This window comes from Acomys russatus, chromosome 1, assembly GCF_903995435.1.
Source record: "Acomys russatus chromosome 1, mAcoRus1.1, whole genome shotgun sequence".
NCBI lineage: Eukaryota > Metazoa > Chordata > Mammalia > Rodentia > Muridae > Acomys > Acomys russatus.
Window position 1 is genome coordinate 80,872,491 of NC_067137.1, and position 16,746 is coordinate 80,889,236.

The 16,746-nt window shown below is 44.8% G+C and overlaps 1 protein-coding gene across 1 annotated transcript in view; it reads left to right on the forward strand.

Annotated features, from left to right (window-relative positions):
* Frmd6 (FERM domain containing 6) overlaps positions 1–16,746 on the forward strand; it is a 60,992-nt gene that overhangs the window by 15,757 nt on the left and 28,489 nt on the right. Inside the window, exon 2 of the mRNA XM_051147197.1 lies at positions 12,020–12,285. Coding sequence (XP_051003154.1) covers positions 12,187–12,285 — 99 coding nt within the window. The 5' untranslated portion in view covers positions 12,020–12,186. The remainder of the gene's footprint in view (positions 1–12,019; positions 12,286–16,746) is intronic.

Sequence of the window (16,746 nt, forward strand, 5' to 3'; positions counted from 1 at the left end):
GCTGGACGCCTCTACCTTGCTCAGGTAGTGACAACCGCAGAAGTCTTTAAGGACTGCTTTTTCCCCACCACTAATCACCTTGTCTGATAAAATAATTACAGTGTTTTAAAAATGTGGTACAGCATTCCCCCCCCCCCATTTTATTTTATTTCTTTTATTTGCTAGGTTCTTGCTACATAGCCTTGACTGGCCTGAAAACACTACACTGCGTAGGCTAGGCTAGCCTCTAACGTGCCATAATCCTGCCTCAACCTCCCAAGTACTCTTCAATACCCTAAAAAGTCAGCTTTACTTTCTGCCAGATACTAGCAACGTATTTTCTTTAGCTCGTGTTGATTTCTCCAGAGAGGTTTGAAGTCCTCTTTTCATACATTTTCCACTTTCCATAATGCCTTCAACTTGACACAGAATTTCAAATCACCGACCTTTAACCACAAAAGGCAATGTTGTGTGTAAAATTTCACACTGTGGAGCCTTTGTAGAATGCAGCTGTTACCCTGTAACTGTATTGAACTGCCTAAAAAAGGAGCCTAAGATGCAGAGTGTTTTGACATGAGTACACATTATCCATTTAGGATTAGACATTCCGTTCAGGAACTTGGTCTGCTCTTTACAACTCGATAGTTTAAAAACTGGAGCGCAGGAGTTTATGAAGCCCAGGAGATAATTTAGTGTGCTGCGGAGGCATTTCTACCACACACCCTCTATGGGACATTTGCTCACAGATCACTTTGAAAACGGAAACCTAGATAGATGGCTTGTCTCAACACTTGTTTGTGTGCCAGAGATTTTGCTGAAATTCAGAGATGAGCAGGGCCTGAGCCTAGTGCAGGTCAACCAGAAAGACCAAGAAAAGCCTGCTTACCCAACACAGCAGCGCTCCTGTTTCTTTTGACAAGAAATTATCTTTTATCTGTTCAGAATTCTTGCTCAATGGTAACTTTGTTTTATGTAGTAGCCTTGACCTTTTTTTTTTTTTTTTTTTTTTGGTCTCAACCAAATCACCATGACTTCCTGTATCTCAGTTCTAAGGTTGAGTTTAAGCTCAGGGTTTAAGATAAAGCCATGGGTTTATCAGTTGAGCCCATTTTACATTGTATTCATTCATACATTTCACATATAACAAGAGGTTTGAGGTAATAACTGCTACTTATATAAGCGTTAGTGAATACGTAGATTTGTTTTAAAGAGTTTAACTTTCCTATGACAAAGTGCATGCATGAAAAATTACATTCATGAATTTTTTTCTTTTTTGGTTTTTCCAGACAGGGTTTCTCTGTGTACTTAGCTGTCCTGGACTCGCTTTGTAGACCAGGCTGGCCTTAAACTCACAGCGATCTGCCTGCCTCTGCCTCCTGAGTGCTGGGGTTACAGGCGTGCGCCACCACGCCTGGCTACTTTTAAGTAGATAATTGAGTTTTGGCAAATGTGTTTACTCATGTAACAAACAAAACAAGTGAAACATGGAATATTTTTGTGGGAACCAAATGCTTACTGTAGCCCCTTTTTAGGGAGCCCCCACCCCCATTCCTCCTTTCACCTTGCTCTTATACATGGTTTCTTCTGTCAGCACAGTGTGAGGGATGTCAAGTTTTGTCAGGGATGCTGGCGAACAGGTCCACGAGCCATCTTTTTTTTTTTTTAAAGAAAAAACTCCTCGTGCTTTGACGCTGTTGCCTTCTTTCTTGGGGGGCATTTGGTTGCCACTGCTCACTCACACCCCTGCTGATGAAGGACGTTCAGGCTCTTCCATTTTTGAGCCCTGATATCGTTGCGACAAACACCCACATTCTCCTCCTGTCTTGGCTGCATGGTGTATAAATATGTAACCTTATAGAAACTGCCTAATAGTTTTTTTCTAAAGTGCCTTGTGCCATTTCAAGGTCCTATCAGCAAAGACCAAGAGTTCCTTCTCGCTCCAAGTTCTTACGGGTCTTGGTACTGTCATCTTTTCAGCTTTATGAGCATGTAGGGTAACTTACCATGGCGTTTATTTGTGCTTTCCTAATGACTAATGATGGCGCGTCATTTCAAGTGCTTATTTGTCCTTCTCACATACTCTTTGCTGAAATAACTATTCAAATTTATTGGCCATATTTTTTTAAAGCTGTCAACTTTGTTTAGTTACATGAGCTATCTGTGTTATTTATGTTTTCTAGGCTTGTTTTGAAGCAGATGTTTAATTCCCCCCCCCCCACCCCCCAGTTTGAAGATTTCTTCATCTTTAAGGTGACTTTCATTTTTTATTTGTATTTTTTGGTTTTCAAGGCAGAGTTTCTCTGTGTAGTCTTTGCTGTCCTGGATTCACTCTGTAGGCCAGGCTGGCCTCAAACTCACAGTGATCCACCTGCCTCTGCCTCTGCCTCTGCCTCTGCCTCTGCTGGGATTAAAGTGGTGTGACATCACGCCTGTCTGCTTTGGTTATTGTATGTTTCAAAAGAATTCTATGAATGAGGTAGTAAGACCAACTTTGTTGTCTTCAAAATTATTCTCCCGAACTTTGTTAATGTTTTATAGGTTAAAAAAGGCACAATGCAAAGGTTTTTAAACTTTTGAGATAATTTGAGACCCACAATAAATTTCAAAAATAGTAGTTCCCTTATGGAACCCTTTGATGGTCCCACCACTTGGAGAAAAAAGAAAATCTCTATATGCTTTCAAAGCCAGGAACTTGACATTGGCATAATACCATTAGCTATGCCATAGACTTAGACTTAGTGTATTTTGTACTGGGTTTTTGAGGTTGGTTTGGGTTCAGTTTTGATTTTTGGAAACAAGGTTTCTTTGTATAGCTTTGGCTGTCCTGGACTTGCTTTGTAGACCAGGCTGGCCTCGAACTCACAGTGATCTGCCTCCCAGGTGCTAGAATTACAGGTGTGCTGCGGCCAGTCATTTTTTAAAAAGATTTATTTATTTATTTATTTATTATGTTTAGTGTTTTGCCTGCATGTGTACCTGCAGGCCAGAAGAGGACACCAGATCTCATTATAGATGGCTGTGAGCCACCATGTGGTTGCTGAGAATTGAACTCAGGACCTTTGGAAGAGCAGACAGTGCTCTTAACTCTGAGCCATCTCTCTAGCCCCATTTTTGTTTTTCTTATAATGACAAGGTTTTGGGAAATGCTGCTGTCATAAAAAAAAAAATTAATTGGGAAATGACTCTTTTTAGTTTTCTGAAAAATTTGTGTAGACATGGCATGTTTTCCCCCCTTTGAACATTGATAATAGTTGGGGGGACAGCATCTGCTCTCACCATTGTCAAACATTCCTAGGCTTTGACAGATAGTGGCATACTCAGAGGCTGGCGTCTTGTGAAACATCTGAACATTTCAGCGAGGATGTTAAACCTGTCAGTGTGAATTGTTCACATAACCGTCCCAGTCACCAGGCTTTGAGTTTGGACACTGTTCTAGCGTGTGAGCTGCCATTTGGTCCAACTCTGAAGCTTTACTTTGAAGCTTAGGATGTATTTTGAGGGATGCCTTCAGACCACAGCTATTTCAGATCCTTGCTATGGGGAGGGCCTGCAGAGTAAGCCATCTGTTACCACACGCCCTGGAGGGCTGCCTCTCCCTGGCTAGTGGGAAGGAGAGCCATTCCCAGAGCCCATGAACTCTGGGGATTATTTGGCCTGTTGATCTCTGAGGATTCTGTCTCTGGCTTCGAGGGACATTTCCCCCTCACAGGCCCCAAACAGTCCTTGGCCAGTGATTTCTGCATGCCCCCCACCCCAAATCTCCAGCACTCACTTTGGGCCCCTGCATCCTCTTTGCTGTTCTGTGCTGTCCCAAGCTCCGGGTGCCTTTCCTGCACCAACTCATATCTCAGTCTTCTTGGCTCAGTGAAATCGGCATGAACTAGAAAGTTCTAGATACGGTGTTTTAAATCTTCAAAACTCCTCACATGAGAAGAAATGCTCATGAAAGGCAGGAGGGCAGAGCCTTGGGAGGAGTTCCATGCATCAGTTTGTGCTCAGGCTGGTTCTGAAGCATGGCCCCAGCGAACACTCGTCTGCTAGTGGCAGCCTGTTTACAACTCACCTGGAGTGAGTGTATCAGTGGCACAGTTGCCAAGGGAGACCGAATGAGGAGCCGTGCTGCCAGTGGCTTACCACCAGCGTTGACAACCCGGAGTGCGGGTATCCTTCCTAGTTTCTATGCATGGCAGCTTGAGGCACTGCCGTCCTTTACCCTCAGAGGAAATCCTTTTCCAAACGCTTAAGTAGATTGTGTTCTCCTGGCCGGTGGCTTTTTACAGAATGGCTGGCTCGTCAGGGGAGGTGCCAGAACCGTCTGATTGTTGAGACCGGTACAGAAGGTGGTGAAGTGACACCAAGTAACATTTACATGTGAGGAAGCACCCTCACCCAGCTCCTCATAGCAGAGATCTCACCATTACAAGTAATGTGTTTCCTTCCCCATCCCCAGGTGCTGGCAAATTTTTTTTAAAAAAGTGCTGTGAGTGGGGGCGGGGAGGCGAGGGGGACCATGATCCTTGTATGGTGGTCAGAGTGGGAGTAGGTTTCGGGAGTCAGTTCTCTTCTTCCATGGTGGATGCCAGGATTGAACTTAGTCCGTCAGGTTTGTGCATGAAGCTCTTTGACCCATTGAGACATCTCACTGGATCAAAGGTGGTTTTTGTGGGGTTTTTATTTATTTATTTATTTATTTTATTCTTTTGAGACAGGGGGTCTCACTATGTAGCTCTGGCTGTCCTAGAACTAATACTGTAGACCAGGCTGGCTTCAAACACACAAAGATCTGCCTGCCTTTGCCGCCCAAGTGCTGGGATTAGAGGCGCGCACCATTATGCTGGCAAGATGGGTACTTTTAGGTAAAACGTTTGAGTGGCTTTGCTCCTGGCTCGCAGATGAAGTGGTTCTGAGGCCACTAGGAGTAGACAGGCTTGTCCCAGCTGGGACTGAGGGAGTTGATAGGGTGGCAACTGCTCCACCAATGTTGGGCATTGGTCCTGCAGTGAGTGACAGCTGGCCACAGATAAGCCGCCCATCCAGTTTGCCCAGGCTGAAAGTCCCTGGCTCATCTCAGGAATAGTTGTCTTTCCGGTGCGGTCACAGTCTTAGGAGCAGAGGTGGGGTAGTTTCTGGTTTTGTTTGGCTTGGGCCTTTTTAAAACTGTAACCTTCAAGGTTGAGGTCCGGTTCCATCTTTCATGGAAGATTACCCATGTTAGTGTAGGGTAAGGTGTGATTCGGATTTCCTTCCTCCACACCCTCTAGAGGTTAGACTGTGAGTCTCCCACAGCATCAGCGGGTGATTGCCCCCAGAAGGAATGTGCAGCGTAGAGGGAGATGCACATCACACAGCCAGGAAGCCAGTGTCGGGCGGGTCAGGCCGAGGTAGCTTGACTAGGCTGCCTGTGACTCACTCCTGTGCTTTCTCAGCCTCGCATGCTGTAGGCCACAGAGGTTCAGAGCATGGCACCATTTCCCTCCCCCTCAGAAGAAATGGGTAATAACTGTGTTGGCCTTGATTTGTATCTTACTTCAAAACCGCAGTGAAAAGGGTTAAAGAAGTAAGGCCTGTGAATAGGCGGGAGCAGAATGCTATCCCACAGGTAAGTGCCCTTCAAAAATGAACATTCCAGCTGGTGGACCTGGCAGGTTTATGGTTGTTACCTTCCAGAAGCGAGTGAGCAGAAGGGACTAAACACCGGGGCTACTGGGTTGGAGAGACAGCTTCAGGGTAAAGATCGCTGTGGAACAACATAAGGACCATAGTCCTGGCTTTCCACTGTCTCCCCACGGCCGCCCTCACAGTGACACAACCACGTGATCTCCACAGAGCAGGTGGCCTCATAGGTCAGCGGGACGCTTTAGGGTTGCTGACCAGGTCTGGGCTGGAGCAGACTTTTTTTTTTTTTATTGTGTCTGGTAGAGATTCCCGCGTGAGAGCAGCTATGGTGAATATTTTGTGAAACTGTAAAATACAGGCCATGCAAATAGCAAACACTTTTATTGTTTTTCTTAAGTGCTTTTTCAGCCATAAATCACAGTTCTGTCTGCATGTGACACTTTTGTCTCCAGCTCATGTATTCAAAGCAAAATCCCCACGTGGGTGTAAAACACAACTTCGTAGCAATATAAAGCTTTGTTAGAATGTTTGCCTTTGAAGCCTGTAGATTGTGCTTTTGATCTTTTACTGAAAAGGCTGTCTGTCCCCAGACTACATATGTACAGGCCATGTGTGTATTTGTGCATGTGCATGACCATGCCTCTTGAAACTGCAACATGTTTGTGTGTGTCTATGTAGCAGTGTAATCTCAGTCTCATAACTTATATATATATATATATATATATATACACACACACACACACACACACACACACACACACATATATATGTGTGTGTGTGTGTACATATCTATTATATACACACATATGGGTAAAAGTTGAATTTCTGGCATGTCAAAGTATCTTTCTCTAGCTTCATAAGTTTCCCCGTATAATTCTGTGACTATCGTGGTTAAAAACAAAAAAGATTTCATTAGCACTTCAGTATGTTTGACAATAGTTAAATACTTCCAAATGTGTCTTATCTTTCCATTTAAATCTATAGCTATTGTACTTTCCAAAACGATTGAAATTATCTCATAGCCATCATGTTTTAAACAGGGAAGAAAAATTCTATAAGGAAAAGCCCAAGCCACACTGACAGGGTCATTTGGTCAAGTGACAGTTTTTTCACCTGTTGGACAGCAGTGATGATGTCATTGATTGTCCTTTGTTACAGTGTTTCCGTCTACTAATCTAAGACATGAACACACATGTTGTCACTAAGTTGTCTCCTAAGTGTTCATTAACACTAAGTGCCTTGGAGGCAGTTTTTCAGTTTCAAGGCCATGAGAACAATTATGTGGTGGGTGAAATATTTTACAATAATTTAGAATGCGATACACTGCATACAGCTCTCAGTGGGTCACACTGTCAAGTGTGGCAGGCAGCAGTAGCAGAAACATGTATTTCCTACCCTTGGATATCTTTTTAAAAATCAGTCATCAGTATGTGGTTGTTTTTATCAATACCTGCTGATTGATCTTTCTCTGTGTGTGTCGCCTTGGCTGTCCTGGACACTCTTTGTACACCTCAGGCTTACAGAGACCCTTGTGCCTCTGCTTTCCCGAGTGCTGGGATTTCAGGCCTGCACCACCTGCCTTTGATTTTGCTTTCTAAAATTGGAAACTGACACATTGAAAAGCGTTTAAAGTGTTTATATTGAATCTTTAATACAAATTTGAGATTAACCATTCTTTTGCTTCCCTTGATAGTCTCACCATGTGTGTCCTTCCTAAGTGGATTTTTTTTTTTTTTTTTTTTTTTTTTTGCCTAATATTGAACTTGTTAGTTATAGAGAGAGAACCACATATCTTTCTGTTAACTTACCGCTGTTATTCATCATTGTTGCAACATACTCGTTCATTTTCGCTGTGAGTGGCTTCACTGCTGAATGTTTGGACGTCTCTGTTCCTAACTTGTATTATTACGAGGAGCTATTTGGTGATATGGAAAATATGCGTTATTCAAAAAAAAAAAAGCTAGCAACTTGTCAAATGTTTCATTTAATCTTTCTTAAAGGTGTTGTAGCTATTATTCCCCATTGGACAAAAGAATTTCAGAGAAACATCAGAAAAGTTAATGTTAAAATTCCATATGTATATTTATATACATATCAAATAATGAGAATTTCACAACAGAAATTATCATTTACAAAACCGTAACTCCTGTGTCAGATGGGATTGAGTGCAAGTCCCATGAATGAAGGAATCAAAGATTTCATTGTAGAAATTAGAAGCAGATGCTTCTCGGTCTAGTGTTTTCCCTGAGAACAGCACTTTTTGTTGGCAGGGTCAGCCTAGAAGTTCATCTTGGTTGAAAGGAATTTTTGTGCCTCGTTGCTAAACCTGATATGACTTTTGAATGCAGATGGCTGTGGAAATAACATTTCTGTGGTTTAAAATTCGTGAACTTCAGCATTGCTTCTGCCCTCCCTGCTGATTGCCTACCTAAGCTCACCATCTTAGCTTCCCCCAGGATGCAGTTTTTGGGGTTTTTGTTTTGTTTGTTTTTCGAGACAGGGTTTCTCTGTGTAGCCCTGGCTGTCCTAGACTAGCTTTGTTGACCAGGCTGGCCTCAAACTCACAGCGATGTGCCTACCTCTGCCTCCTGAGTGCTGGGATTAAAGGCGTGCGCCACCACGCCCTCCTTGCTCAGTTTTTTGGTTTTAAAGGTCCATTTACTTGAGGGAAAGTTGATTATTGGGGTGTTGTGACCTGTGAATATTCTTGTTCACTTCCGCTGGAACTGACTTCTAGGGATAAGAGGAAAGAAAGGAAGTCCTAGATGACATGGTGTGCTCCCCCTTCAAACCCACACAAGTAGTCGTTTTATAATGAGCTATGATACTTAACAACAGTCCAGACTTGTGTCATACTTAGTACATACTTACTACATACTTAGCCTTACACTACCCCACAAAGCATGTGCCATACAGAACGGTGATAGGACCTCCCAGTCATACAGTAAAGAGCTGGTTAGTTCATAAGCAGGAGCCAGAACCGAGCAGCTGGCTCCAGAGTCCAGCTTTCAGTGGGGGTATTCTTTGACACTTGGAATTTAGGGAGTCCAGCCGGTGGTGCCTTTGCATTGTGTTTACTTTAATAGCAGCTGGTGTAACAGGAGGTATGGGCACTTTTTAAAACGCTGATTTGTTAAGTGGTGGAGAATACTGTTCTCATAGTTTGCCCATTACATTTACAGGAAAAGAAAAGATGCGCCCATTTCATCTTGTAAATATTCAAAAACCTACAGGTCAGTACTTAGACTGTAGGGAAAGAAAGGGTTTATTTGCTTGCTACTTTGCTTGTCGGTTGGTGTTGGAGACAGGGCCTCCTCACTCTATGGCCAGGCCACCATGTGATTCACTATGTCCCTCAGGATGCACTGAATATTCAGCCGTGCCCCGTCACAGCCTCCTGAGCATGAGGATCAGTTAAGAGCCACTACGCATGGCTCCAAACGATGTTTAAGACACAATATTCAGCCAGATGCCATGGCGCACGCCTGTAATCCCACCACTTGGGGAGGCAGAGGCAGGCGGATCTCTGTGAGTTCGAGGCCAGGCTGGTCTACAAAGCAAATCCAGGACAACCAAGGCTACACAGAGAAACTCTGTCTCGAAAAACCAAAAGAAAGAAAGAAAGAAATCTAATATTTATCTTAATTACTAAGGCATTTCTTTGCTTTTCTTGGCAAGAAAGCCTAAAATATATTTGGTAAATCTCACTGGGTTTCCAGTGTAGAAGTAGAACTACTCCAGGTATTAGCATGTTTATAAAAACCTGTCCTGGAGAAGGGTGGGAGCCCCCCAATGACCGGAAGCAGCCGCAGCCGACTAGAAGACAGGCTTTCTAGCTCAGCACCTGCGTATTCTAGGGAGCAGGAAAGACGATGTTCTCTCGAAGAAGCTGACAGATGAGGCAGGATGCGAGGCGGGGGTATTCTGGGCAGAGGAACAGCATGGTCAAAAACAAGAAAAACAGTGACCCAAAACATGAGTGACGAAGGATCACAGTGCCTTGACAGTCCTGTATTCCAGAGACCTGTTAGAGCGAGCATGCGTGCCATCCGTATGTGAGGACACGGGTTAGGGGTAATGCAAAGCTGCAAATATGAAAATCCAAGAGAGAACTGCAGTGATCACGGAGCAGGTCATCAAAAGGGTGGACTACAGAAGAGAGGGGTATTCTTTTTTTCCCTTTCTAAGATTATTTCTAAATGTTTGAGGAGCGACCACTCTGTTGTTTACTCCTTCCCCTCAGTCTCTGTGTTTGGAAAGATCAGAACAAATCGGGTCATCTGCTTCATTTTATCACCATGTCATGTGAAACTGTGTTCTCCAAATAAGTATTCAAGTGGTAGAATTGGTATTTAACTGAGTGAGACTTCGTTTTCTCTTGGGTAGGACTGGGGTAAACATGACATTTCCGTCAGGATTTTACAAAGAGTGAAAGACCGCTCTGACCTCGCTGATGGACTGCGGGAACAAAGCCCCTCCAAAGATTGAGTAGTAGAGTGATGCTTGTCTCACTCACTCCGGGAAATAGGCATCTAAGTCGTCGTCATCATCATCATTATTATTAATTCACATTACATCCCAGTTGTATTCCCCTCACTCTAATCTTCCCATTCCCACCCACCTCCCTCCCTCTTCTGCTCTATTCCCCTCCCCTCGATCTCTGACAGCCTGCATCCCCTTCCTCTGTGTGCCCGCAAGGCCATCTGACGGGAGATGTTGTTAGTTTTTAGGGCAAGAAAAGTTATGTCACTTCCCCAAGTACCACAGCTCCCATGCCCTTTGCTTAACCTTCTCACTCAAGCAGGTAGTGCATGGACGTTACAGAAAATAAGGTTGGGAGCGGGCAGAAGCTGGGAGCAGGAGTCAGACATGCAACAGGAGAGTGCGGTGTGTGCCATCTCACTTTATGGCGTCACTTAGCATTTGACTGGAATATATAGTATTGCTGTCAGTCTTTACTGCATTGACATTGACTCCCCACAGAGATCACAAGCTCTGATGGCCACAGTTTAGCAGTAGTTTGAGGGGTGACAAGTGCACATACAGGCTGACCATCTCTTAGTACGACGTTATAGCCGGAAGCTTTAGGAGTGCCTGTCAACACAGACACTCCAGAAGTTTTACATTTTGGAGTTTCACTTTAGGGACATTTGCTGGTAAATCTGAATGTGTCCCAAAACCGGAAAACCTCTAGAACCTGAAACACTCTGGGCCCAAGAAGCTCAAACACAGGAATATTCAACTAGTGATATTTTACCAAGTTCGGGTGCTCGGGTGGCACTGGCTTTTTTGTTGGTTCGGCTCTTGTAGTTGTTGTACTCTAATGGTATGCAGTGGCTGGTGTGTGTGTGTGGGCGTGTGCGCGCGCGAGTGATTGGAAGGGATGCGTGGCAAATGGCTCTCACCATCAGTGTTCTTGATGTACTGCAGTTTACACCCGTCTTGCCATGGGTAGACTTCCCGTTTCTTCCATCCTCACTTAGATGGATAGTAATTCACCAGATGCATTTGTTCAGAAGTGAAGTATTTGGTTGGATTATTGCTCCAGAAGTGGGATTATTAAGTCCAAGGATGGAGCAGCTTCCTAAGTGTGACTATAGATAGAGCCATATAGATTATATAGGCCGAAGCGACTGGCCATGACCACCATCACTTAGGAGAGTGTGTCCACTCTTGTAGCACAGTGTGACGCACCCGTTGGGTCCTTCAAAACTTCTTGTCAAGTCAAAGACTAACCACCTCCTTTTAATTTTGAGACCAGTACAGTCTACTGTACAGTTCCCTCCTGTTCTTAACCCTGAGCTCTAGCGAATCTCGCAGATGAAATGCAGAAGTGAAATAACCACAGAGCGAAGGGAGGCGTGGAGAGGAGGGAGAGGTTAGCTACCAAGAAGGGAAGACTTTTGTTCTAGGACTCAAAATGCAGTGCAGTCACTAGCAGAGAAGGTTATGCATCCACACATGACCAAAAAGTGGTGTGCCCACGTCATTTTTGTTATGCAAAGTCAGTTATGTTACTTGTAGATAAACAGTACGGACTGTGTGTGCGCTAAGCCCTCCACTCAGCTGAGTGACCTCTTGAATAACCTTTGCCACAATCTCATGACAAAGGTGAGAGGAACAGTGGCAAAGTGAAGAGGTTTGCCCAGTGGGTAAAGTGTCTCAGCTGGGCAGCTGGCCAGCCACCCAGTCTGGCATTAGATCACAGTGTAGGTGGTTGAGAGGCACCACGTGGTTGCTAGGAATTGAACTCAGGACCTCTGGAGAAGCAGTCAGTGCTCTTAACCTCTGAGCCATCCCTCCTGCCTTCTTGTGCACCAAGTATGGCAGTCTTGGGTGGCAGTGCCCTTTCCCTGGGCCCATGTGAGGAGTCCTGTTCACTGGCCTGTCTCTGCTCTGACCACACTTTGCCTTTTATCCACAGGTCTCCCCGTGGACTTCGTACAGCTATGAAACCTACATAGAGGGGCGCCGTGACGCTTCTGTTGGCCATATGATGAAGAGGAGGAGTTGGCTTTGGAGTGCTGGGAGCCTGCACAGTTGCTGAGCACTCAGTGCGCCCAGCCCGACCCCTGGAGAGCCCACTACACAATGAACAAACTGACTTTCCAGAACAACAGAGTCATGCAGGACCGCCGCAGCGTGTGCATCTTCCTTCCCAACGACGAGTCTCTGAACATCATCATAAATGTGAGCAGGCCCATCTAGGAGCCCTTCACTGCGCTGTTCCCCTGCCAGACCACACCCAAGATAGGTAGCTCCGGGTGGATCACTGCAGAACGAACCGGAGGGAGCATGGCAGGCTTATGCTTAGGTGTTACACAGCTGTAAACTGCAGTAAGGCTTCGACACAGCTACCTTAAGCAGCATCTTACATGGGGTAAAAGTAGGAATTTGGGTACTGCACTAAAATATATCTATATATTTAAAAATCTGTTTTTAAACTTTATTGAAACAAGTTGGCAGTTGAATTAATTTATTGGGTTTCTCTGTGAGTTCGAGATCAGCCCGGTCTACAAATCAAGTCCAGGACAGCCAGAGCTACACAGAGAAAAACCCTGTCTTGAAAAATAGAATGCTGATGTAGGGCTAGGGCCGGACACAAGAATCTTCATTTTAGCAAAATTCCTCAGCAGGGACTGGAGATTGGGTAAAATCCTAAGGCAGGCAGGCAAGGCTGTGGGCCACTCTCGAGAGCTCCCCTTACCTGCTGTGCTGTGGGGCCTGTATCGGTGCCAGGAGCTTGTTGGTATAGGGCACCTGGACTGAACTGTCTGCTCCGTGACTGACTCTGCAGCTCTGGGCATGCTTCGTAAGTGCGTTGGTCACGGTTTTGGTTTGGTTTCCTTATATATGAAGTGGGGCTATCATACAGCACATGTGGGGACGTGGCAAGGATTTAAAGACACTTGGTGTGTAAAGAACTTTGTATAGTGTCTGTCCAGAGGGCTGTTCAGTAAGTCAGTCTAGTACCTGTGCTGTTGGTTCATCTCGTTAGGCTGCCCTACCACTGACAGGATGGAGGGTCTGGGCGCCCTGCAGGCACAGATTTCTTCTTGCTCCAGGGCTCCTTTCCAGGAAGCCTTGTGGCCTCAGGAAGAATGGGGTTAAGTAGCATGGAGGCTTGTCCACTGCTAGAAAAACAATCCAGATCTGCCAGGAACCCCTTTTCCCCACAGCAGAAAATGATGATTTTGATGTTTGCAGAGTTGGGTGTAACAAATTAATTGTAACAAATGTTCATCAGCGGCCTTCCCACCCCCACCCCCAGCTGTGAGGTGTTCATTCACACATACTTTTTTTGAATCAATACTAATAGGAGCTATTTTAAATTAGTCTTAATCGTCAAGCAAATATAAAATATGGAAATTTAAAAAATAAAATTATAGTGAATGTAAGAGGCAAAAGGTTTTTAGAGTGGCAAAAAAAAAATCACAGAGCCAAGAGCTTCATCTTGGTGGTGAAGTGAACAGTTTTTTTTTTTTTTTTTTCTTTCTGGAGAATATTTCAAACATCCTTGCACAGTAACAAACCATTGGCCCTGTGATCAAACTCCATTCCAGTTCAAAGTTCCCCACGGAGGGCACCGAAGCCTGCGCAGTTGAGAATTGTAGTCCCGTCTAAAGTGCCTTTTGCCTGTGAAGATGAAAGACATTAGGGAATTTCACAATCAGCCATGTGGCTTGAAAGACTCCAGTCTGCAAATACCCCGGGTGCTGGGTCTTGTTTTCACAGCAGGTAACTTTCAAGCCACATCCTTATTTAATTATGGTTTTTAAACAAGAGCACTATACTTACTTGATGACTGTTAAAAGAGCTTTAGCAGAAGTCTCCAGATATCTCCTTTAAAGTAGCGGAGCAGTAATAGTGAGACAGGATGCCTGGAAGAAAGGCAGGGCCTTGTTTAGTCGAGAGTCACCATATATCTTATTTTGCAAACGATTAGTTTGTAGTTTGGAATTTAGCTGCTTGTTGCATTACAGGCAGGCTGAGGGTTAAAAGGGCCCAGAACAGTGGGATAGTTCAAGTCTCATGTTTAGGGAGCTCAATCCAGGGTAAGAGTTGTCTATAAATGTGGTCCTTTCTCCTCTTCACCATCTGTTGTTGAACCTTATTTGTAACAATATAGTTATGACATGGAATATAAATCCAGTATTTACAGTGACCGTTGGAAATAAATAGAACTTCACTAGGACACAAATCAAATACCCCAAGCTGTTGGATCAAGCCAGCACAAGAGGGTGGTGGGGAGCAATTTCCCAGCAGCCCGTGGGTCCTCCCAGTGGTGAAGTGAGCTTGCATCAGTACATTGTTATTAAATTGCTGGATGACAGGGTTGGAGATGACAGTGGCTCAGCAGCTTAACGCACTGGCTGCTCTTCCAGAGGACCCACATTCCATTCCCAGCACCCACCTGGGATCTCACAGTTCCAGGGGAGCTAACGCTCTTCCCTGGCCTCTGAAGGCACTGCATGTAGTGTACAGACAGACATTCAGAGAAAACGCCCAGACACACAAAAGAGCACTTTTCTAGGTGGCACCTTTATAAGCTACAGTGTTTGTGGGGGTAGCCGAGGGAGAGGGATCTAGTGGACCACAGTGGGGGTGCTCTGGAGCTCACTAGGAATCAGATCCTGGCTCACCATCAGTAACCACCCGAGTGAGTGCCTACTGCAGATCCTGAGTATAAACTGGCACTGCCTGTGACAGCTAGTTCATTGTTATTGTCAGTGTGACTCAAGTGACCACGCAACTTACCTAGATTAGGTTATTGACACGGGAAGATGGACCCTGAGTGTCCCCAAAGACTAGGACCCCAGACTGAGCTTAACTGAGGGCATGAGCTGAGCAGTGGGCACTCTGCTGTGGCTGTGGATGCCATGTGGACCTGCCTCAAGCTGTCCCCCCACCCCCCATGCCGTCCCACCACAGTGGAATGTATCTCCTTACACTGTAAGCCAGAATGAGCCCCTCCTCCTTAAATTGCTTCTTGTCAAGTATTTGTCAGAGCAACAAGAAGTAACTGATACATCACCATGGGTTCCTTCTCAGGACCCTCTAGAAGGACGGAGCCGTTCCCCTGGCCCTTATGGCCTGCTCTTTGCACTGGGGTTTTGTGTGTTTCACTTTCTTAATTTTAACTCTATATGAAATATGATGAAAGCACTAATGCAGTTAGGTAATTTAGTTAGGTAAAATATAGTTGGAAAAATTATAATTACAGGCATATAATTAATTATTAAAGAAAGGATTAGAAAGTTAATAATGCCTCTGAGAGAGGAAATGCCCAGGTAACAATCACAAAGGTGGTATTGCACATGTTTGAACATGTATGTAACGCTTAGCATGTGGAAGCTTTGAGGGTCTGCCTTTGTTACCACTCGGGTACCTGGCATCGACTTTTGTTTTCTACTTCTGTAAAACGAGGAAACCCAGCTGGGTGGTTTCCTAGGTGATTCTGCCCTCAGGGAGGCAGACTCTGCTCACTTTATACCCTCAACTGGACTTTTCATTCATAGTTGAGAAAGCATCAAAGCATTTGGCTCAAAGGATGAAAGTGCTTGCTCTGCAACCTCGAAGACCTGAGTTCAAGTCCATAGAACCCAGTTAAAAGCCTGGCACATCAGCACAGACATTTGTTACAGTGTTTCTATAGGGACCAACAGCAAAGAGACTTTCAAACAGGGAGAAAGGTGAGGATTGACACCCAATGTTGTGCTCTGACCACCCCTGCCCTGCTAGACACACATTCCACACATACAAATGCATGCGTGTACACAACACACACACACACACACACACACACACACACACACACATACACACACACACAGACCATGTCTTCTCAATTCGGAGTAACTCATCTCCAGAATTTCAAATTAATAGGAATCATATTAATATCAGTTTGATTGAATTATACTAAGACTCAGAAAGGGGGAAAAGGTTAAGCAGTAACAGGGTTCGTTTAAAATCTGGGCAGCCTGTCACTGTGCAGTCAATGAGCATTTTGCATAGATCTTTAAGAAGAAAACTTTCCTTTAAAATAGGCGCCCTAGGTGCTGGAGAGATGGCTCAGCGGTTAAGAGCACTGACTGCTCTTCCAGAGGTCATGAGTTCCATTCCCAGCAACCACATGGTGACTCACAACCATCTATAATGTGATCTCATACCCTCTTCTGACCTGCAAGTGTACATGCAGGCAGAGCTCTGTATACATAATAAATAAATAATCTTAAAAAAAAAAAATAGATGCCCTAAGCAGCAGACATTTCACATGGGAAGATGCACAGATGACTGGTGGATATCCAGAGTGCTTAGCCTCAGTGAACATCAAGAAAGCGTAAATTCAAGCAATGTAAGGTGCTGCCATACTGGTATTAGAATGGCTGTCACCAAACAGAAAAGTTGACAAGGGTGGCTGAGAACATGGAGAGGAGGGGCACCTGTCATCTGCTGCTCAGAATGTAAAGCAGTGTGACCCGTGTGGCAAACAGCGTGTGGTGCCTCCAAACATTAACTGTGGAATGGGTGTGTGATCTCGCAGGTCTGGAGAAAATGAAACCACTATTGTGGAAGTGCTCCTGCACCCTCACACTGCCTTGTTCCTAGCAGTTGGTAGCTCCCACTGATGACCAAAAACCACACATGGTG